General features: G+C 40.4%; 2 protein-coding genes across 2 annotated transcripts in view; one reads left to right on the forward strand and one right to left on the reverse strand.

The window, feature by feature from the left end:
* Nucleotides 1–441: 441 nt before the first annotated feature.
* LOC140236904 (uncharacterized) lies at nt 442–15,201 on the reverse strand. The gene is made up of 9 exons (XM_072316838.1): nt 15,120–15,201; nt 10,740–10,924; nt 10,020–10,087; nt 8,587–8,661; nt 7,850–8,134; nt 6,315–6,471; nt 5,108–5,327; nt 4,169–4,342; nt 442–3,643 (listed from the first exon to the last, which is right to left on the reverse strand). Exons 1-9 carry the CDS (start codon nt 15,192–15,194, stop codon nt 1,991–1,993), a joined length of 2,892 nt encoding a protein of 963 aa, XP_072172939.1. The 5' UTR covers nt 15,195–15,201; the 3' UTR covers nt 442–1,990.
* A 6,174-nt stretch (nt 15,202–21,375) lies between these two features.
* Nucleotides 21,376–25,099, forward strand: part of LOC140237154 (mitogen-activated protein kinase kinase kinase 1-like) — a 28,841-nt gene continuing 25,117 nt past the window's right edge. Inside the window, exon 1 of the mRNA XM_072317095.1 lies at nt 21,376–21,731. Coding sequence (XP_072173196.1) covers nt 21,376–21,731 — 356 coding nt within the window. The remainder of the gene's footprint in view (nt 21,732–25,099) is intronic.

Genomic DNA, 25,099 nt, shown 5'->3' on the forward strand with positions numbered 1-25,099 from the left:
TATATCACACAGTAATGTATGCTACATGATCATTACTGAGAGGAACCAGAGGAAAAAAAAAAATCTCATATTACTCTCTGAGAATGGCTGAAATTTTGTGCAGCAGCCTATCTTTTCAAAAGCCAAGTACAGTGCAATATTCCTAAATCATAGACTCAAGGTGTTGGAAGTGAGGATGCATATTTTGCACTCATATGAAAAACAGCTGTTATCAATAAACTTGACACCTAGATTTAGAATCAATGAATACTACATACACGTGTATATGTGGAATACAGTAAGCTATATGAATAATAGCATGCATATTATTGCTCTGTTCCAATAAAATGTAACATTTCTTTCACAGTTGTTAACACGTATTAAACTTAAATTTTCTAGTTTTAGTTGACAATATGTATACTATGTGTGCAATCATATCAAGGACTGACGAGCTGTCTTGGATTGCAAAACAGAATGGTAAAATACACTTCTCACTCTGCTTTACACAGCAAAGGTGAGAAAAGCTGACATACGCATTTACATGAGTAAAAATAGAGCCCATTAAACAAATGTGCTGTGTATTCATGGACATCAGAAATGGGTACAGCTGTTCATAATGACAATGTACAGTATCCCTCATGTAAATGAAACAGGGATATTGTGTATTTTAAGCAAAAGAGAACATGGAAAGATGTGATTTCGTGAGCTGGTTATGTTACCACTGATGATTCAGATACTGCAAGAATACTACAGTGTAGGAAAAATATTTGAATCTCAGAGAGGAAATTTGTACTAAATTGCTGTAGGGGTCAAATTCCTTCCCTCAGACATGAAAGATTAAAGATGATTTTCAGCGTTCCGTACTTAATTTGTTCAAAATATAGTCTATATATACAGCAGTCAAAAGAGATTGATGTTCCTTTTTGCGACTGGCCACAATCAACAATTGATGTCTATACAATGATCATAAAAGACATAAATGGTTAATATACTCTCTTATTACACTGATTACATATCTATACAGATTCATCATATCATATATAGAAATATATCATTGATTAAAGAATATGTTGCATATTTGAATGCCATCACTGCACCTCTGTGCGTACATATATCTCACACTACAAAATATGGTGGGGAAAAAAAAATAGCACAATCTGAATACTTGCCTGTGGGCGTGGAAATGTTGCAATCTTACATGATTTTCCACAACAACACTGCGCTTCTTGTGACACCATCATGAAGGCAATTAATTTGTGTGCCACATAAAAATGGAGGTGAATACCGTCCAAGTTTGCATTTGGACTTATTCATTGGTCAACATCCATATTCAATCTTAATCACACTCTCAAATAAGGCAAAAGTGCATCAGCTTCCATATTTGGCACCCTCACTTGTGCGTAAGTAAACTTTCCGTAATCATGCGTTGCTGCAAAAGGTGCTGTCACTTTCAAAATCCAAGTTTCAAATCTATACACACTCATCTGTCAGAATTTTCAATACTAGTAATTGTTATACATAGAAATTTGGTGCAGTGTACTGTACACGGCACATAGGGAGTCTAATTGTTCACGAATCAGGACATCCCAATGATTTCATGAGTGGTCAAATTTGCGATTTTGGAGTACAGCAACGGATGGAGAAATGTAGGCGTCCATGTCACATTCATGTCAGGATCAGAGTTGACATTTTTGTGTGTTATTAAATTCGTGAATAGCATCTGACTCTCAAAACTGGCAAAAATAAAAAACCTGCGAGACATATGGTGCAATACAGTAATAAACCAATTACTTGCCTGCTTGTATTATATTGACATGTAAATGACTACTGGAAATAATCAGAAATCAAATTGTCTTGTATTTTCTCTTGGCTAAATAAAACTGACGAGGAAGCACTTTCTGTGACTGAACTTGGTCTGAAGGTCTGGAGGGCAAAGAGGTTTTAATGGAGAAATTGGACGGTATCAAGCAGCGGTATGTCTGCAGTATTTAGAGAGTTTCACAAACTCACATCATCCACTCGTGCCTTGCGACTTCAGCTCTTCGAGGTCTTGCTGTGTTTCTGCCTGTGACTGCTGAAGATCTGCCTTGATCTTGGACCTCAGTTCAAGTAGCTCCTGAGAAGCTGAACCAGCCCTGGAGCTTGGCTCCGTTGCAGTCAGGTCCGGGCGCTTCTCCTCGGGGGCGAAATCTCCGGAGTTGATGCTGCCCTCTCTGGAGCCTGGATGGGCAGGGTCGCGGGGAGTGGAGCTGGGCGAGGTGTAGGGCACAAATGGTTCGGGGATCTCATCGGAGAACTTCACCGTTCGCTTCTTTCCAGCTGATCGCGGGGGCGTGATCCCCTGAGCATCCAGACCATCGTCCTTGTTGATGATTATTTCTCTGGACGGAGTGGGAGAGCCGCTGGCAGCGGTGGGAACTTTTTCTTCTACATTTTCAGGCACATCTGTGATGTTATTGTGGTCTCCACTCTCAGTGACCTGCTCAGCAGCTGTCCTGTTGCCATTGGCAGAGGTCTCTGGCTTGCTGTCATTCCCAGACGTGTCCTTCCAGTCATCCTCGTCAAACGATGTCCTCCTGAAGGAAGACGTCGAGGACAGGGGGTCCATGTCGGAAAGAGAGTTTCTATCCGACTCGGAAGGAGTCATTGGTGCGGTGGGGATGTTGATGACAGAGTGGTCTGTGGACACATGGGACATTGCAGACAGAGCGGCAGACATGGCTCGCTTGGCCTCCTCAGAGCAAGTGCACTTGGTGCCGTCCTCGTGGTAATGGTCAGGTTTCTGGTGAGGATCACCCCGGTGGACATTCATGCTGTCAACAGATACCACATCGTCGGTGCTGATGATTGATGGCTCCGGCCTGTAGCGCATGTCGCCGCTGCCGTGCCGTGGCTGGTTGGACTCACGCATGGCCATCAGCCCCGCGCTGCTCTCACGGGACCTGGGATCGCCCGGTCTGAGGATCTGCTGGGAAAACTTGATGTACTCCTGGTCCCCTTCCTGAGGCCCCTGGCTAATGCTGGACACCTTGGAGCGAGGGAGATGGCCAGGTTTTATCAGGTTTGGTCTGGGGCTGTGGGCATTGTGGGGCATCACCGGCTGATCAAAGGAATACCTCTTCCTGCTTGAAGCGCTGGATAGTGCCCGACGAGAGCTGGCCGACTGCGCCCCTAACCGCTTGAGGTCATTCTCACGAGGCTGGATGCGCTGAGAGCCAGCCGACCTTGCCATCGTCCTTGGGGGAGCAGACAGGGCAGGGTCCATCGACTGCACGTGTCTCGTGCTGGGAATGGCGCTTGCGACCTGCCTCACATGAGGACGGGCTTTCTCCGGGGGCGAACCGTGAATTGCAAAGTCCTGCATAGATGCCTGCAGCGACCTCATCGTCGGTGGTTTCTCAACCGTGAGTCCCGACCTTTCGCTCTCGCGGCCGATACTATACATGGAATTCTCCTGCATGTCTTCCAGCTTACGCCTGGGACTAGGATGGGGGTATCCTTCCCTTCCTTCTGTGATGACCTCATCCAGCTGGTCATCATCCTCATCTTCCCCATCCTCCTCCTCATCCTCCTCCTCCACGTTGACCGACTTGATCCGCTCCTGCAGGAGGTTCTCATAATCCTCATCGGTCAGTTCTCTGGAATTGCCTTCTGCTCGGTTGATCTGTGGCAAACAAGGCATGCGATTACAAGACTTCTGTCAGTGGAAATGACATTTGTTACAAAAATTACACATCTCAGTTAATCAAAATGATTTTTGAAGGTTTGAGAGAGATAACATGTGATGATTAAGCTTCAAGTTTAGTGATGTTTCCATCATACCCTGGGTAGTTTACTTGATAGCATGACACATTTAATCATCTCCTTAAACACAGTTGTGCATACACTGTTAAATGATTGTAATGATAAGCAATGCAGGTCACAAATTTAACTCAATATGAATGAGTTTCTTGTACTAGGTGGTCAGTGTCATTTGCGTCATATCTGTAATTACAGAGTAAGAATATACCTGTGAAATCTGAAGTAATTTACAATTTTCTTAATGATTTCAAAGTGTGTCATGCAAAACGAATAACACATTAGTTTGTCTGAATATACCTCTGCGTACTCTTTATCTCTCCATAACACCTGCAAGGGAAAACGCTTTATATCCAAAGGTGCCTTTCACATAGGAAACATTCCTTCGTACCTGGTCCACAGTGACGCGTGTTATTCTATTGTTGAGACTCTCAGCACCATCTATTCCAATCTTTCTTCTGCTCTGCTGGTTGATGCGGTATCTGCCCAATTTGACGCTGCTCTGTGGTCTGGACCCATCTCTGACAAGCGGATGGAATACAACAGGATGGCGCTCAGACAGATCCTGCAGTGTAGGGTAAAAAGACACAATTACATGCTTGAGCTTCAAATTTGAGTCATAAGTATGCAGGAATTATTACTTTCACTGACTTTCTTGATACCAGTAGCAAATTGCTATTTGAAGATGCATTTTCTATATCAACATCAGTAGCAATTTACTTGCATTCAATATCAAAACAGAAATAAAAAGGAAGGAAAGATAACATATATGGAGATATGTGCTCTACATAGGGCAGAAACAACCTATGAAGTGAACCTACACTCCATATTCAAACTGACTTTAATAATTACGATTAAAACAAAGCAAACAAAATGTCAGTTACATTATAATGCGACACGACTACATAACAGAGTTGTGAATTTGTTTTTCTTGCAAGTTATAAAAGTTTCACAACTCTCCCATTGGTTGGTCCACCATAATGTGATAAATGTGACATGTTTGGTCAATGATTTAGCAACTGCAACTGATTCCCCCTTTAGACTCATCTTTGCTAGGTATTTTCAACATCATGATTATATCAAAGGGGCATAAGTTTCTCTTCCTGATTTCATTTCAAGAAATTAACTGCCACTTTGAGTGGAGGTCTTTGTACATTTGTAAGACTTGTGAGACAATAACATTATCTAATTTGCATGTCTTTGCAACTAATATTATCAATACTTGAAAACATAAAATCTTGACTCCCAAAGATTCAAAAAAGGAAAAAGGGAATTACGACACAGATTGGCATTTCACTTTGTGAGAGTCAAATGAGAGTGGAATCCTCACCGTTTTTGGAGGTGGACTGCAGGGCTCCCTCAGACCCAAGACCTTGACGTTGGGCTTGTCAATCTGCTCCGTCCACGAGAGGGGAATGAGGTCTTCGGGCTGCTTCTGCCGAACCTTGCCCTCTGTCTCCTTCTCCAGGGGTACGACGGTGGGCGCGTTGGCCCGAGCCTCCCGGAATATGTCCTCGATCGAATCCTTCTTGGGTGGGTTGCTCTTTTTCCTATGTGAGAATGGGAGAGTGAAAGCATTATAAGCATGATACCTCTGGTTTGGCTATGAGTCATGGGGGTCTTATCAAGAGTAGATTTGCCAAATGAGCTTTCTTTTTCACCTCTGAATTATACTGTAAACAATAAAAAAACAGGCGTAAACAATAATGTGAAATGTTGATGAAAATGTGTTTGAAATTGCACGGAATGGATCCTTCATTTTCAACACCTTGATGAACAAACACAGCATCTCCTCCTTAATCATAAAAGCACATAAAAAGTATCTCAAATGAAAAATAACAACTGAACTTCATATTTTGTTTCCCTTTTTTCCCCCTTCGACAATAGCATGTGGAGGAAAAAGGCAAATTCAAAATGATTTATAGCAAGTGGATGAAAACCAGTGTGATCTAGCTATCCTGAGCAGACATGTCTTTTCTTTCAATTTCCTCTTGAAACTTCACATCAGGTTCTGTCATCGGCATTCAAGAGGAGGAAGAAAAAAAAAAGATGGGACACTGGAATCTTTATGCTCTCTGAAAGACAAATGGCGCCCTAATAAGAAGGAATACATGGCTAGATGAATGCAAAGATTATGAGCCATCTCGTAACAATGCATAACCCATCTGCAACACAAGATGGCGCCAGACACTGTACTGGTCTGTTACATTACAAAACACCTCTGTCCTGAGTTTTCAATCCTGTGAACAGCTTGGCTTACAAATGTCGGCTTAGCCTTTCCATGAATGTGTCCTGCATGTGCAGTGGACATGCTGGATGCCTGCTAATGATAAGAACTTCAATTGTCCGGTGTAACTACATACAAGCAATGGGTCGAAACTGGCAGTTATAATCAGCCAATTTCTTTTGGGGATCTTTCTTTCTTTAGTAGTGGCAATGCTTTGCCACTACACCAACAAAGAAACAGGTGATGACATTACAAACAAACAGACAAACAAACAAACAGACACACAAACAGACAAAGAAATGAAACTTACTCTTCAGGATCATTTTTCCACTTCTTGACCTTGAGGCTGTCGGACTGCAGGATGCCATTGACCCCAACCCTCACTCTGTTTCCGTTCCTCAGCTGCATGGCTACACTGGCACCCACCCTGCTCTCAATGTTGTAGAACTCATCCCTCGGAACATGGCCTGCATGGGAGGTACGCACATACAAGGATTAACCCGCTGAAGACGAGTCCCGAGAATACTCGGACAGGTGTCTATGGGAAATGCGTGTTATAGCAAAATCAGTCCATCCTCAACGGGTTAAAGAAATGAAGCATCCACCACCTCAAAGACAGCATATCCTCCAAAGAGGATGTGCAGGGATAAGTCAACACTACCCAAACTCATTCTTACAAACTTGTAAAAAAATGCCTGAAACAGTCTATTTATACCAAGGCTGGCCTCTTCAGTGTTGCCACTGCTCTACCATAGGGCCTTGCTATTATTATTATTCTAGCATTGCCAGATACCCATTTATACACCTGGGCCGAGAGGAATACAGTGGGTAAAAACATCTTAAACGTAAGCACTGGATGAGATTCAAACTCGGGTCCTCTGAATGGGAGTCGGGAGTCTTGTCCACTATGCCACAACGCCCCCCTCAACTCACTCAATAAAATGTTGAGTGAGTCTGTCTTTTATGTCCTATACTCATCCAAGGAAAGATTAAGAGTCCTGTGAAATACAAGTACATGTAATTGGAGCCTCAGCTTGTTACCACAGAAATCCAATGGAGACTAAATAAGCGGTATTTATGGACAGGTAGCCTTTACAGACATCATCATTTTAGTTGACCCAAATATGAGCTGCTGTGACATGGATGAACTCAAGCCAACCTCCCGAATCTGTCATCTGGCGTGATGCGGCCAAGCATCAAGTCCTTAACCTGTTGAGGACGAGTCCCGAGTATACTCGGGCAGGTGTCTATGGGAAATGCGTGTTGTAGCATAATCAGTCCGTCCTCAACGGGTTAATGTTTCCCATCCAAGTTGTCATTGGTCTTCCACACTCCCTTTTGCCTTCTTCTTTCCCTTGAATAAGAGTATTTTCTCAAACAATTTCTTTCCATAATGTGTCAAAAAAAGTGAGGCTTTTGAGTGACTATCCCCTCAAGTAAGACTAGCCCTGATCCAACCTTCTCTAGTAACCAAAGTTCACAGAGAAGTGGTTGCTAAAGCAGGTTTGACTGTATTACTTCATGCCTTCACTGTATTTGTCTTCCTGGCATATGCAATAAATCAGACCTCCCAATCTTTCTGACTGAAAAACAGGGATGACTTGGCTCAAAAGTAGGAAAGAAAGAGCATAAGAGTGTGTTGTAAAATTATCCAAAAAAAAAAAAAAAAAAAGGAAACTCCCATTGCAACAAAGGCTGGGAATAGTCAAAATCCAGATTATTTCCTACAAAATTCAGAATGGTTGGGAGGTCTGTATACATGCATGCATGCACATATGGCAAGTATGGACCACTTTCCCTCCAATTCAAAATTCAAAGGTCAGATTGCTGACCCCACTTCCATACCTGTGAAGGCATCAATGACCCCTCCTTCCACCTCCTTCTCCCCCTGGTCGCCGGCGAAGCTGAGCCACTGTCCAGCGAAGGAGTCGTAGCGCTTCAGGTTCTGGCTGTGCGCCTTGCGGGCGCGCTCCCGCTGCCGCTTGTCGTCCTGTTGCCACCAGTCGCGGATCTCCTCCGTCACCGTGCGGATACCAATGTCCTTCATGGAGCCGTCCGGCTTCACCTTGACGACCATGAAGCCCGAGGCACGGGGAGGCTTGCGGGACGGGGTGCGGTATGTGCGGTTGCCTGGTGATTATTGATAGGTGTGATGTCATGGAAGTAGATTGACAAAGTAGAGGAATTTGTTCCATTAACATTTTCAACAAAAAAAATGAGTGTTTTGTGGAGCTTTCTTGTGAATGAAGACACCTAAGAACATATCTGAACTGGAGAATAAAATGCATTGATGTATTGATAACCATGACATGATATTAACTTTACACTGAGAAAAATGCACCCGTGTGAGCATTAATCAAGATTAAATTCCCTTCCAGCCCTAACATATCTATAATATTTTCTAAAAGAATGCATAAAATGTACCCACCATGATTTCTGGCCTTCAGCTTTGTTTATGCTCGATATCTATTGCTATATTGCAGACTGTAATCAAATTTAAATCTCACTATTTTTGTGTCTGGGTTTTATAAGTTGTTTTATTGCAAATTTTGTTGGTCAGTTTATCCATAGAATCAGCTTACCAGTGGTATGGGGTCTGTTGTTGATCTGAGGCTGCAAGTCAAAGGTAGTCTCAGGCGCTGTTTGAGGTCGACTTTCTGCAGGAAATAAGGCACAGAACGCACACAAAAAAGAATAAAAGATCCAGTAAATAATGATCCATTGCTCTCTGCTCTTCTCTCATTACCAAACATCCACTTGAGTATGTGTAGAAGTTATCCAGTGTATAGGATATCAGGTCTCCCTGAGACACGTAAGACAAGGACAGGCATGGTTTTGATTGGTCAGATTGTTACATAGAGTGGTTGATTCCCACCAACAGCTCATTGCATGCTGTATATTATTACTTGTATTGAATGGTGTTTTTGAGAACAAATCAAACAATAATATGAAGAGTATAATATGTATGCAAAACCAGATAAACACAACTTTCATTTTTTTTTCAAAGCAAAGCCATCATCAAACAGAGAAAAATGAAATCTCTTCAATGATACTGCACTAATTACACAATATATATTTTTGAAGATGTCATTACAATTATTACATTCATCATATATCTCCCCATCTGATAGATATGAATATATCTTTCTTTCTTTCTTTCTTTTTTGTATCAAACTCTTCATATACTCTGTGAGTGACATAACAAAACCTGATATCAAACATGTACATGACCAATAAGTGTTACATGTATATGTGAGTTCAAATCCAGGGCCATCAAACTCATTATCAATAGCATAAATTCCTATTACTAGCTTGTATAACTACTTACCGGTACACATGGATCTGACCACATGTCAACTCAGGACCAATCAGCTAATTGAAATATGAATATTCAATTCATGATCCAATTCATTTCTAGCTACAGCCTAACAGTATATGAGTTACCATGTTATGCCATATTTGTGTCTATCCTAAAAATAGAAGTGAGCAATCTGAACACATAATTTTGATTATGAAAGCAATGAAAATGATGATTCAAGTATCTTCTTAGTACTTTGTATAAGATTCTGATGGATAACATTGTAACATCAGCTGCAGTTTATTTTGTAAGAGGCCACTCTACACAAGCATCAATGCTTTCAGCTGGCTCTAACACACTATTTCCTTTGTAAAATGTTTTGGCAACCCATTGAAATCTAGTCCTGAGTACTGTAAAACGAGGAATGTTTGTGTGCATTTTAATTTCACAAATTTTGCGAGAGCCAAGATTTGTGAAATCAAAATGCATGCGAAAGCTCTCGTCTACACTATACAACTATGCACTGAATATTTGAAGCAACTCGTGAAAATTTCATGCTGCGAAAAAGGCTGGTGGTTCTAATTCGTGAAAATATCGTGTTTTACAGTATACTCTGGCAGGTGTCTATGCATGTTGTAGCAGAATCAGAACATCCTCACAGGGTTAACATGATCTAATGAAGTGATATGAATGACAAGGTATATATGAATCATGTACCAAGACTGCTGTAAGGTCTGTCATCCAGTGAAGAGTCAGGCCTGCTCCATGCTTCCAATGTTGCATTTCTGTAACAAACACACAAACAAACGAATCACTTAAGGGATGGTATAATTTCGGTTGAGACGGGGCTTCAGGTTTAAAACTTTTTTTTGATGATTATTTTTTGAGATAATGAAAAACTTCTTATGAAATGTGAAAGAGCATATAATTCTAGGAGGAATTCAGAGTTTATTTGGAGAAAATTGGTTTTGAAATGGCAGAGATATCCAAAACAAAGCAATCCTAATAAAAGTTGGGACCCACCTTTTATTACGATCTCTTTGTTTTACTCTGTTTTTTGAAAAATTCAATTTGTAGTGTTTGTAAATTAAACTTCAGTGCAATTCCTTCTTTATTACTATCATTTCTGCTCTCAACCCTAGGGCATTTAAACTTGTTTGAGCAATCACCTGCCTATAAAGACCACCTGCTCATAAAACCATCTAAACATTTTCCCTTCATATCATTTTTTAAACGTGAATAAACCTCTCTAGAAGGACCCCCTTCGTATATAGATGATTTTATCTCTCATCCTCTACACAAGTTTAACTGCAATCCAAAATTTTTGATGGACAAGACAATTTCTTAAAATTGCATGTCCAAAAACATTAGACTCAAGACAAATCTTGCAGCCATCTACCATATCATTTGGGCCCTACTCCTGATTTAGATCCTCACCTGAAAGTCTTCTGGTATGTGTTCCTGATCTGTTTACTCTGGTCAGCAATGATGGCATCGGCCGACTTGGTGTTGATGGCCCTCGTCTCGGGGAAGTCGAGTTTGATGAGGGACCCCATCAGGCTCTGGGTCTGCTGTGGGGCGTGGTAGCGGTACCTCCCGTCCACGTCACCCAGGTAACGCTTCTATAAAGTAAGACAGTATGAAGGAAGGCTGATGTTTTCAAGAGTACAATTTGCTGTGTTTGGTGTCTAAAAGCGTTAGGGAGCTTTAGATTTTAGACGCGCGGACGTTCAAAGAGAAAAAAACATGATCTGAGCGTGCGCAGTAGCGCGGATCAAGTTACTGCGCACGCTCAGATCATGTTTTTTTCTCTTTGAACGTCCGCACGTCTAAAATTTAAAGCTCCCTAATAACAGATGTTTGATTTTACCTTAAAGTACAAGGCCACTTTCTAACAAAAAATGGAAGAGTTACTCATTTTTTTTTTCTCTTTTTTTACCTTTTGGATATTTTCCCAACCCCTAGTTGCCTGGATATGAAAAGGGGGCTCATCCATCAACATCACAGCAATAGAAAACTTACCTAACATGCATACAATGTATTCATCACAGAAATTACCATTTTCTGGGGAAAAAAAAGGAGCCTAATTTGTTTGTGTAATGATAACTTATATCATATAGGAGCCTAATTTGAATTGTGTAATGATAACTTATATCACTGTGAGATAAAGAGAGAGAGAGAGAGGGGAAAATTTCTTTGCTCTGTATATCATATAAATTGGTATTACAACTTCAAGGGAGGGAATGCCTATTAAGTGAAAGGTTACACCCTCATAATTCAAATTCAAATTCAAATTTATTAATTTTACTGCAGTATTCATCTTTTAAGCTACTAGCTGCCTCTTTTGTTATATCTACATCTGTATCTACATGTACTTATTATCCTTGTTATCTTGTTCGGTGGTTTGAGGGAACAATGGGGAGTGTGATAATCAATAGTCCAGCAGCTTGCACTGAAGGGAAAAGAGGAATCCAAACCACCAGCTAACCACAAAATGACTCTGAAGGTCATGTACTACAATAATGTCATGTAGGGAGCTTGCTTTGCTGACTAAATAATGGCAATACTCCTATGTGAAGTTGGGCCATCCTAGCTCTACTCTTACTAGGGAGATGGAGCTATATGTAAGTTGTAGGATGCTCCTATACATCTCTTTAATCCCATCTGAAGCTTGATAACAATCAACTGCCTTTAAAAAGAGAGCTTTATTCAAGCTCCAATAGACTCACTCATATAGGCAAGGGATTAACACTTGCTCGAGTAAACAGCGTCTAAACAACTACCTCAGGATTCACATTCAAAAATCTATTGCTACATGTACCTCAATTCTTCTCTTACGTAATACTCGATCAATGAGTTGGTCAGCTCTTTGTGTGCATTGTTTCTTTGACTTTCTGTGCAAATGCCCCCACTGTACACACATACTCACACATGCACAAACCTTTTAAAGTCTCATGATATTCATGAATGTTGTAGTATGCTAACAAACATACTGTGCCTTTGGCCTTCACTTAAGTACAATGTACATGTGTGTAAACATTTTTATGTCATTGCCCAAACCCTAAGCTCCTCCAATGCACAGTATTGTTCAAAAGTCATTGCTGTTTTCAAAAAACCCTACTTCATATTTGTCTTTCAGCATTTTATGTATACACAACCACTTTATAAAAGTACATTTATGCATACAGTTGGCATACTACAAACTTGTCCAAACAACAAAAATCCATAAGAAAATTGCATACATTTTCTTCTGGCTGCATGCACTAGTGGAAAAGCATCTTGGTGAGGAAAAAACAACAAACAAATAAGCTTTGAAATGAAGAGATTTCACCTAAAGAAAACCCAGTATGTTTACAGTAAAAGTGTGCCTTTGTGATCAAAATCCAATTGTACAATGTACATGTACTTATCCCCAGATGACAAGAGACATGTTATTAGGGAAACCACAGTGAAATCCACTTGCCTAATGAGACAGCTACTGTAAAAGTGGAAATTTTCGCGGTGTTGAAATTTTCGCGCATTTCGCGCAACCAGAAACTAGCGCGAAAATAAAAACATGCGAATATTTTTGCTTGCCATACGTTCCTGTGCGTGATGTCTTGATTCCGCGGAATTAAAAACACGCGAAACTCTTCTGACCCGGCCTAGCGCGAAAAATTAGTCGCGCGAAAATATCCACTTTTACAGTAACACAAGTTCCTACTTTGTTGATTCCTACATTTCATATTATATGCATGAGCACAAATCTATATATTCCCATATGTTTGTATCCTTGTTTTGACAGGAAAAAAACAAGAGACCCGCGGGTCTAGCGCTCACCTGAGTATCGCAAGTTCACCTTTCACGCAGTCACTAATCTAAATTATTCACAGCTCTACGAAAATTTGACTAGGCATTCTCAAGTAGAAGATGAAAATGTACAATAAAGGCCCAATTTTTTTAAGATTCCTTAATTTGGGGGGATTGGGGGCCCCCTGGGGCCCTCTGGGTGGGGCAAGGTGCCCATTTTGATAAATTGAGATCCTGACCCCCTAGGGATGCTACCTGCCAAGTTTGACGAAAATCCATCATGAGGTTTTCAAGAAGAAGCTGAAAATGTACAATTCAGGCCCCCATTTGGACTTTCCCAACCCCCCTCCCCCCCCCCTGCCCCCACGAGGGGCACCCCTGGATTTGCTATGAACAAACTTGAAACTACAGTCATCAATGTACTAACTCATAGTATTAACTTAGCTCTATCACTTCTGGTTCTAGAGAAGAAGATTTTTACAGATTCCTTAATTTTTTGGGGGTTTGGGCCCCCCTGGGGCCCCTGGGTTGGGCATGGTGCCCATTTTAACAAATTGAGATCCTAACCCCCTAGGGATGCTACCTGCCAAGTTTGGTGAAAATTGGTCATGGGGTTCTCAAGAAGAAGATGAAAATGTATAATTTAGGCCCCATTAGGACCCCTCCCCTCCCCCCTCCCCTGGGTCCCAAGGGGGGCACCCCTGATTCTGCCATGAACAAACTTGAAACTACAGTCATCAATGTACTAACTCATAGTATTAACTTAGCTCTATCACTTCTGGTTCTAGAGAAGAAGATTTTTACAGATTCCTTAATTTTGGGGGGTTTGGGCCCCCCTGGGGCCCTTGGGTTGGGCATGGTGCCCATTTTAACAAATTGAGATCCTAACCCCCTAGGGATGCTACCTGCCAAGTTTGGTGAAAATTGGTCATGGGGTTCTCAAGAAGAAGATGAAAATGTATAATTTAGGCCCCATTAGGACCCCTCCCCCCCCCTTCCCCTGGGTCCCAAGGGGGGCACCCCTGATTCTGCCATGAACAAACTTGAAACTACAGTCATCAATGTACTAACTCATAGTATTAACTTAGCTCTATCACTTCTGGTTCTAGAGAAGAAGATTTTTACAGATTCCTTAATTTTGGGGGGTTTGGGCCACCGTGGGGGCCCCCTGGGTGGGGTATGGTGCCCATTTTAACAAATTGAGTTCCTAACCCCCTAGGGATGCTACCTGCCAAGTTTGATGAAAATCGGTCTTGGGGTTTTCAAGAAGAAGATGAAAATGTAAAAAGTTTACGCACGACGGACGACGGACGACGCACGACGCACGACGGACGACGGACGAAGGGCGATCGCAATAGCTCACTTGAGCCTTTGGCTCAGGTGAGCTAAAAATGCTAGCTTAGCAGGGAGGTGGTCATTCACCTTTCCACCAATACCCACAGAAACACACAATATGTGCCAACTTACAAATAATTTGGCTCATACATTCAGTATTGACCACTGCCTTATCTGCACAATCCAACAGTGATACTGACACCTGATAAACTGTTTGCATCTTTAATTTGTCTCTCTGCCTACCCATATGACCTTCTCTCTAATTCTCTGTTTCAACTTGTGTAAATCAAATGCAATGACATGAGTAGGATCCTCATAACAGAACCCAGAGGCAATAAATTTATCTATCTTCTCTGTAGTACATGCAACACACTGGTCCGATGGTCCCAGACCAATAAAAATCACTGTCAGGCCAGTAACTTTTCAGGAATTACCAAATTTACTGGTCCGACATGACCGGTAAAAAAGAAGAAGAAGAAGAAAAAAAAAATCACTGTCGGGGCCAGTTGGAAAAAAGAACAGGGTCAGTAGGCCCTATATTATAGGCTCGAACCAGGAAAAAAACAAAACAAAAAACGGAAAACTGGGTATCTACTGGTCCAACAAGGACAGGTCGGACCAGTAGATTAAAAAAAGAAAAGAAAAAGAGAGTTAGTGTGCAGTCCTGGCAGGCATATGACATTGTATACTCACTTTTCCATTCTTGCGGACGAGTTGCCTGTTTTTCAGGTTGACATAGTCATAGACAAAAAGTGACTTATCCTCCATGACCTTCATTCCGTCGCCTCCAATGTCAGATTTGAGCTGGAGTCTTGTCTACTGTCTGTGATCATGTTTTCAATCACAGCTGAACTGAGTTGAGTGAATGATTTCCGAAATATGGGAAGTTGGTCCAGGCTGTGTTTTGTCTCATGACCTGTAAATACAGTAACAAGGATTTGAAAAAAAAAAAGAAGGATGATACACTCCCATAGAAGCACATAATAAAGAAAAAAAAGTACATAGCTGCATACATGCATATCCACAGTTACAGTATCTTTCTGGATTTCTATATAATATCCAAGTTTTGTTGGACCACCAAACTTTAAAAAAGCATATCTTTTGATGGTCAGGGTGGGCAAATAAAATTTACAATTTAGATTGTTATGTTTCTTTATTTTCAGCACCACTTCATTTTGTTTTCAGGCCACTTGAAGAGGCCATCAAAGAAAACACTTGACTTAAATGGATGGTATAGTCTTGGTTGGCATGAGGATTTAAAGGGGAAATCCAGTCCAAATATGTAAGTTAGTCTGATAAAAAAAAAAGAGTAAAATCTAACAAGTTCAATGGTAAAAATTTGACTGAAATCGGATGAAAAATAACAAAAAAGGAAGTTATGACATATTCAAGTTTTGCTATTTTCTGCAAAACAGTTCTTGTAGTGGATATAAATATATGCAAATGAGTGAGCTAACCATGTCAAAACCTCACAATTTTTGATTGATTGTGTACAAAGAAATGACAAAAATTAAATGTTTCTGTCATTGAAGTCTGAAACATGATGTTATTCATGGTTGAATTAAAGGGTGTGTACAGTTCTGGTCGAGGTGAGGATTTAGCTTTTAATGTTTTGCGAGATATTCAGAAACCACTCTATGAGATGTCAAAGAGCATGCAGTTCTAAGGGGTATCAGAAGATTATTCGATGAAAATCGTTTTTGAAATGGCTGAGATATCCAAAAACAAGGAGAAACAAAGAGATCCTAATAAAGTTGTGGCATGTCGCCTTTTATTATTAGCGCTTTTTTGGATATCTCAGCCATTTGAAAACCAATTTTCGTCAAATAAACATTGAATCCTTCTTAAAATTACATGCTCCTTCATATTTCATAAGAGGCTTTTCATTATCTCACTTAGGAATGTTCAAAACATGAATCCCCACCTCAACCAGTACTGTACAGTCCCTTTAACTTCAGAATAGTGATCAGTAAGATATGCAGGATTTGAGCCTCGGGTATAATTGCATTTGAATGAAAATCTGGAAATTTCAAAATCTTATGTACAAACCACATGGCAAGTTGTGAGGGTATGACATGCTCACTTTTCCATTTGCATATTCATATTGACCATTCAAGAACTGTTTCAAAAAAATTAGCATAACTTCAAAATGGAGGGGGGTATCACCAATCTGCCATGAAAAAAAAAGTTTTAAAGTTTCATTAACTTGGGGGCTCTCTGCCCCTCCCCCTCCCACCCTTGGTGCCCATTTGGAAGGAAAAAAAAGTCCTATCCCCTAGGGATGCTACCTGTCATCAAGGTGGGTAAAAATCTGTCAGGAAGTTTTAAAAAAAATGTGAAAAGACACCGCACAATGAACAATCATAATACTGTATCCGCCAAATATTTTGGTGAGGTTATTATTTCCTTGAATTTCGCGAGTCAGGTGCTATTCGCAAAACAACAGACATGCGAAAATAATGACTCTGATCCTGATATGAATGTGGCGCACACGAATACATTTCTCCATTCAGTACAGTACTCCACAATCGCAAATTTAACTAGTGGCAAAATCATCAAGAAGTCCCAATTTGTGAAAAATTTAGTCTCACTAAATGGCGTATACTGTAGTTCACTTGAGCCTCTGGCTCGATGTAAGGTAAAAAAAAAAAAATGACAGTCCAGTTCCATAAATCATGATTCTATTATTGGGCCATAATACAATACATTATCTGATGAAAGTACAGTTACTGTACATGCACAATATTTCATCAATATGACTGAAGTTTTTAAATATAGGACTGGAATGTATGATACTGAACATGATCTTTTTCACTTAGCTCGCAGGAAGTCTATAGGTAACAATAATAATTGGACTTAATTGGAAACAATGTTCTAGGCTTGATTTGAGGAAATATTTCTCCACTGACAGACATTAACAGAGTTGCCAATTTGTGGAATATTCTCCCTAGATAAATAATCTCAGCAGCTTCTGTAAGTAGTTTTAAGAATAGATGAGATATACACTACACTGGTTTAAAAACTATGATTTGTTTATAAGGCAGCATAGGCTGTGTGACTTCTACATATATTTTTGTCTTTTCCCACAAGTAATAAACATAGAGATCATAAGCTGTAACTGATGCACAGGCATCATCCTATATCAATGTTTGGTTAAAGCAGGAAAGTGGGAATCCCACCTCCCTGGTTAAAGTATTCCCACCTCCCTGCTTAAAGTTAAATATAAAATTTGCAAACTGCCTGTAAAACTGAAAAGGGATGCTAAGTATACAAATACTGTATACGCCATATATTTCGCGAGTGTAAATTTTTGCGAATTGGGAATTGCCGACGATTTCGCGAGTAGTTAAATTCGCGATCGTGGAGTCCTGTACTGAATGAAGAAATGTATACGCGTACGTCAAATTCACATCGAGAATAGAGTTGATATTTTCGCGTGTCTTTAATTTCGCGAATAGCACCCGCATCACAAAATTCGCGAGAATAAAAACCTCGCGAAATATTCGGCGTATACAGTAGTGGATGGTCACAAGTGCCATGGTACTTGATTTCACAAAGCGTGAAATGTTCCATTGCACAACTATCAATTATACAACACCTTGGACATCAACAAATGTTGTACAAACTGAAACTTGAATTTATCTAGTTCAGAAGTGGCACCCACCTTTTTGTGAAAGGCAAACAGGTCAGGTGGCACAGTACAGTCAGTCATATGTGAAAATAATTGGATGATTTGGTGCCAGTAAAATAAGTGACTACACATGTGCTTGTATAACAGATTAAGCACATGTTGCAAAGCCAAAGGTACAATGTCAGAGACTCCAACTCCTCCTGTTTTCGACGGGAGATCTCCCGTTCTCCCGTTTGAGATCTGATTTCTCCCGCCCTGGCTCTGTGTCTCCCGGTGGAAAGGATTTCTTACTTATCTCTATCGTATGTTGAAAAAAATAAGCCTTAGATAGCACCAGAGAACACCTAAAACCCAAGGAACTTCGCGCCTCGCACACATCAACTTAGAGTCTCCCGTTTGCTAGGGGTTTCGGGCGGGAGAATCTCCAGATCAGAAGGTGCTTGGGGTTGGAGTCTCTGCAATGTATAGAGCAATTTTCCCTGTAACTCGCGACAGGGGCAGTTTCATTCATCAATTAAACAGCTAAAGAATATCGAGCGTGCTAATTCCCACTTTAGAACAAGAACAGAAGTTACTCCCAAGTACTGTTACTCTGTTACATAGTGTTATGGGAAGTGAGGGTACTCTCTCGCACCTGATTGGGCCTTTCAATCAACGAATGAATTGGCCCCTGCTGCAATTAGGCACCCTGTTGGAAACAGGAAAAATTACTCCATTTATTGTGATGTCAGAGGCATGCAATGGTGCAAAAACTACAAATTGATAATGAGTTTATTAAAAGCAAGACTACCCCAAGAGTCAAGGTCAAATTGGTGATGTCATCCATGCGCTATCCATTTTTGCACGAACAAAATTACACAAGGCTCAACAGCAACAGCGTACAATGGTAGACATCTACCAGTTTAACAAGGGCCTGTCCTATGAATGCTTGTCACACGATGATGAGCAAATGAACAATCGGATAGCTGCCTTGCTACATCTAATGTAAAAAAACCCCTACATTGTAGTCTAGTCTGCGCATGGTCTAACTTAACTATACACAGCCCAGTCGCCGCTGTATTCGCGTAGCGTATTCACAGCGTCTGGTTGGGCTAGGTCTAACTCAAGTCAAACTGTGACAAGCCCGAACGCGAAGCGCGTAAAACTAAAAGGAGTGCCTCAGGATTACGCACGGTCGAACCTTGGTATGTTGACTATAGTACTAGTAGATTCTATGGGTGCTGATACTGCGATTGGATTAATTTAAATTTAAGCCTAAATATAAATTTATGAAATTAAACTAAAAAATGACATTAAAATCAAATTACCAGAACAAGTGCACATCCTCCCACATGGTGAGTAGGCCCGCGCCCATCTAGCTCCATAAACACTCAACATTAACAATCACAAATAAAAAAAGAAGTTGACCTCTCTATCTAACCAGACACGGCCCGATTCTTGTGATCGCGTGATGAAGACAAAGTGATTCAAGATTGACTGAAGGCAGAGCAAAATCAAGAAATTTAAAAACTTCAATGAAACTTTTCTCCAGTGTAAATTTTATATTTGGTTGATCTAACAACAGTTAGATTAGATAGGACCCCTAACTAAATTTATACATCTAGAATTCTAGATTATCTAGATTGTCTAGACCAATTCTAGATCTACAGTACATCATCTAGAAACTAGATCTAATCATCACAGTGCAGTTGAATGTTTTGCAGCATCGGGCAGAATTACTCCTGATCTGGTAAAGTAAAGGTATCAATATATGGTTCATCGATGTTATCAGAGAACATTTCTAACGTTAGATCGCAACACATTAGACTCGATCAATTTTACAGACCACGTAAGTTGTACTGGCGCGGCCGGCCGGCCGGCGGCGAGTACGTACAAACGAAACGTATGTGACGTAGCGTAGTTAGTTTCTGCCTTCAGTCCCACATACCTAATTGCATTGCAGTGTTTTCTAAGTAAGTAACCATCAGCAATAAATGTCTATTTCAGATTAAGACTCTGATAAGAAAATGTTGAAGTTTGCAACGTCTCCTTACCAGCACATGTTCTCGACTCCAACATTGGCAGTATGGACAGTATGAATGCTTTTATATCCTCATTCTCGGATGTACGATGTTACTCAGTAGTTCACATTCGCGATACAATATAAGATCAAGATGAACACACACACTTACGGTACACACTCACATCACATCACACGTACATTGTACACCGTTGCGTTTCGACACACTTACGCTTCGGGTGTTGTCACTGACAACGAACGGACCCACTTTTTATCGCGACATAGCAGTTTGCAGAAGTTGCACCTGTACGACTGACGACGAGACGAAGCTTAGCAGGACTCGCCAATTGAAAGAATAGGGGTGTTTTCTGAAGACGCCGTCGAATGATACTTGCGAAGAAAGTATTACTAATTTTCAGGCTATATTGCAAGCATGTTAATTTCACAGACAGACTGGAATGTATTCATATCCATTCCATTATAACATTTTGTAGACTGATAATGACTCCAAAATGCAACATTTTCATTGCTTCAAACTTCATGCACTTTATCTTTTACCTTGATATCATTACCACAGGGAGGCGGGATGATATTACTGCTCTTCTTTTCCATCACAGTAGTTGATGTTCAATTAGTTTGAGTATACAAAACTATAACTTTAATTCAAGAAAAATGAACAATTGATTAGCTGTAAAATTAATGGATGAGTCACCCCGGGGTTGGTACTAGCACCCCTCCCCCGACTGTTTTCTACAATTGATACCCCTCCTACCAAAATACAGCGATGATGTCATCACACGCGACTATTGTTATGGTCACAGAACTCAGAGTTCTGTGGTTATGGTGCGATGTCAACATTCCTTGTTCCTCGTCTCTCGCTCCCCCCGACGGCCGGCCACCACCACCACGTACCGCGGCGGCACACAGTGGCCACACTACTACTCAATCATTTGCCGTGTAGAAACGCGTGGGTGACTTTATGGACTTTGTAGTTAACCAATATCCCTGGTAATTTTTTATCACTTCAGTACGCCCGCAAGCAAACGAAGTAGATTTGTGGTTTGCGTTTGTCTGTGTTGTTACTGTGTAGGAGTTTCTTCGCGGGAATCTATTCACGTGCCCTTTTAGCGCGAAAAATTGGAAGTGGTATCACCATGTGAACTCTGCACTGGAATGTACAGGTGGTATTTTTCAATTTTTGTTTCAGGAGTATTTTTAGCAGCTAGGCTGTGTTTTCATACCAACAATCCGTTGTTGGTTGGGAGGTTTTTATCTCAATTGTGTTATGTACAACTTGTCAGTAATTGTTGATCATTATCATGGAAAAAGCGACTGAAAAGCAATCAAAATCGAGATTAAAACATGGCGAATCTGGGAACTGTGATGGAAATGTCGATGGATCATCTGTAACCAGCAGCAGTGGTGGGGCTGTTCGAAAACACCACCACCATTCTTCTTCGGGTAGGAAGAGATCGGGCGATCGGTCTCGTTCCCGCACTCGTCGACGCAGTGGAAGTGGTTCCAGAAACGATAAAAACACTCCGTCGACCGACTCATCGGCACCTCCGAACCTCAAAGCCAAGGAGGATTCGAATTCTTCAGCCCCCATCAAATCGTCTCCGTCTGCTGCTGACCTTGGAACATCGTCAGGAGAACCAAGCCCAAGACAAAATGGGTATGAATCATGAATTTGCAAGTAACGGTGTTATAATTTGAATTCTCTCCCCATTAGCAAGATTAGGTTCCACACTAGATCCAAATGAGTTAAAACTCCACAGGAGATGTTTGGGAGGTTTATGGTTTTTACTTGTGTCCATGATCCAAGACAGCAAAAAAAAAAAAAGAAGTTTATTCATAGACCCTCGCCCCAAAGGGAGCATGCAGCAGTAAATTTTAAATCATGTTACATGTAGATGTCTATGTAAAGCTAGCCGTCCACATTCAAAGGGTTTGTACAGTTCTGGTTGAGGTGAGGATTTAGCGTTGAACATTTTGCGAGATATTCAGAAACCACTCTATGATTATGAGATGTCAAAGAGCCTGCAATTCTAAGGGGTATCAAAAGTTTATTTGATGAAAATCGGTTTTGAAATGGCTGAGATATCCAAAAGCAAGGTGAAACAAAGAGATCCTTATAAAGTTGTGGCCTGTCGCCTTTCATTATTATCACTTTTTTTTATATATCAGCCATTTGAAAACCAATTTTCATCAAACATTGAATCCTTAGAATTACATGCTCTTTCATATTTCATAACAAGTTTCTCATTATTATCTCACTTGAGAATGTTCAAAACATGAATCCCCACCTCATCAAGTACTATACAGTCCCTTTAAAATTCGACCATGACACCGTCCAAGGTTCGACCGCCGGCTATTTTAGAAACCTATGCTTTTGCGTGCAGTCGAATTTTGGCACGGGAGGTTGAATCTTGGTGCGGGTTGTTTACAACTTTACAAGGCAGAACTCATCAGTAAAGTTTGCGAAAAATCAGACAATTCTGGTTGAAAGTTATGGATTTCTTAGTTTTGGTGCTGCCATCACTGAATGAGAATACTACAAGTTTACAACAGTGTACATTGAATTGTAGGTCAGTAGGCCTACAGAGTGGTAGGGGATTCTACTTTTTTTTTCTTCTTTTTTTTTTTGGGGGGGGGGGGGGAGGGGGTAAAAAGTAGCTACCGGTACCAGTGCCTATACATTCCATTGACTTGTTACCAAAATAAGTTGATTAATTACAAATTAATTAATTATGGCCCATGCTTTCTGAATGAGATTTACAGTTTGTAAGTCGATTAGAAAACCCTTAATGTGTTCATTTATTTTATGCCAGAAAAGTGAAAATAGATGAATTCTCAATAAATGTTTGTACATAATTTCTTTACATCATCCTGCTGTGACATTACAAATTGTTGTACTTGTAGTCTCCTAATTCATCAATGGCGCTACCAAAAAACTTTTATAAATCATAAATTTTCCTGGATTTTTTTTTTTTCGTTTTAAGATGCACCTCTTCCCATTGCTGTACACAGGATTAATTAGGATTTGTCTATTTTTCTTTAGACTCTGTTATACCAGGTATGTAAGATTTTCAAACAATTTGATCAGCTTATGAGAAGATCATGCAACAGTTAAAGACTTATTTTGCAACTTAAATGAAAAACCAATGTACATGTACACTGTATTGACTTTTTTTTTTTTGATTGATTTTTTTTTCTTCAAATAGTGTACACCTGTAGCATGTACATTCCATTCAAAGTGTGTACCTTTTGTGGAATGTATTGTGGAACGTGATTATTTTATGAAATTTTGCCATATTTGCTTAGTCTTTCTCTTGTTACAATATACTGTAAAAGTGGATATTTTCGCGCGACTAATTTTTCGCGCTTGGCCAGGTAAGAAGAGTTCGCGTGTTTTTAATTCCGTGGAATCAAGACATCACGCACAGGAACATATGGATAGCAAAAACATTCGCATGCTTTTATTTTCGCGGTAGTTTCTGGTTGCGCAAAAATTTCAACACCGCAAAAATTTCCACTTTTACAGTATTTCAGTAGTTTCTAGAGGAATATATCTCTACTGTAAGGATTCTACTTTCTTCTGTCTCTGTATTAAGCCCAAACTTTTCTAAACACTATAATCATCTTCCACACCCCATCACTCCTGACATGGAGAAATTATCCATGCTTGGGACAACAGGGTGCCTCCACTACTATTTGCAGCAGGGGCAGCTTTATTCATCGATAAAACGGCTAGAGAGCATCAAGTGTGGAGAATCCCACTTTAAAACAAAAGCGAGAGTTACCTGCAAGTGCTAATTGTAGGAAGTGAGAGTACTCTCACACCTTATTGTGCCTTTTCATCAACGAATGAATCGACCTCTGCCGCAAATAGGCACCCTGTCGCAAACAGGGATGATGACTTTATATTGCATACCAGACTTTAACTCTTTGCTACGAGTACGATATGGAAATTATAACCATGATTAAACTTGAGGGCTTACATGTAACTGTGTATGTCATCAAAACAAGAAAAAAGTGACAGTTCATGAACGTTTGGAGAAATTCAAAGGTTGGTACAGCTGTATCAATCATAGGAAGTGGGAAAGATTCAAAATGTACCCCCCTATATGGAAGAACTTGATATTGCATGATCTGTAGTACCCTATAATGTACAAATGTATTTGTACAACCAGGGAGGTGAGACTCACCTCCCTGGTACAACTAGGTCTGCTACATCTCCAACCTTAAACTTATTTATAATAGAATGTACCTTTTTTTTTTCATTATTAGTGGCATATAGAACTGAGTCTTGCCAGAAAAGAAAGTCATGATCTATATGATTAATCATCATCTTGGGAAGCACCAAACATGCTGTGTGTACAATGTATTTGTATGAATCACATGCCTTCCTACTGTAAGATGGATGTGTTGCAATAGTATACGGTGTAGTACAAGCAACTCGACCCCTTCCCTTTGAATCACAAATGTTGTTTTACATGTACATGTACGTGTACATTTCATAGTAATCAGAATACAAGGCATTTTATGAACATACAAACATGCAAGTTACAGGGTGGGTAGCAGCGTAGCAGAACACTTTGCCATCCACAAATAAGCTCCCTATGACATGGAATAGAATAACAGATCATAGTTTCTTTGTTGTCATGCGCCATCAGACAAAAACAACCTTGTATTTTGCAGAGTTTGTCTGCGTGGTCACTTGCGTGTTGACTCAGTCCCTGCATCGGCCAGTTTGACTGTTTGATTTCCCTAAAGTGGTTAGAAGTTGCCCTGGACAATGGCTTCCTTCTGTGTTTGCTTAAATCCAAGATAAAAAGATGTCCGCCACTACTAACGACAAAAAGGCAATCACAAAAACACCAGGGATATCAAGAATAAGGACAGCGACTAAAAGATGAAAAGGCAGAGCAAGGTAGTTGTAAGCAGCATCTCTTTGAATGGCTTCTTCTCGCCCATTTTAGCTGGTCACATGGTACAAAGTAAACTGGTTGCCGGGATACAAGGAACTAATAAGGTCTAGAT

Source organism: Diadema setosum, chromosome 13 (assembly GCF_964275005.1).
Source record: "Diadema setosum chromosome 13, eeDiaSeto1, whole genome shotgun sequence".
Taxonomy (NCBI): Eukaryota; Metazoa; Echinodermata; class Echinoidea; order Diadematoida; family Diadematidae; genus Diadema; species Diadema setosum.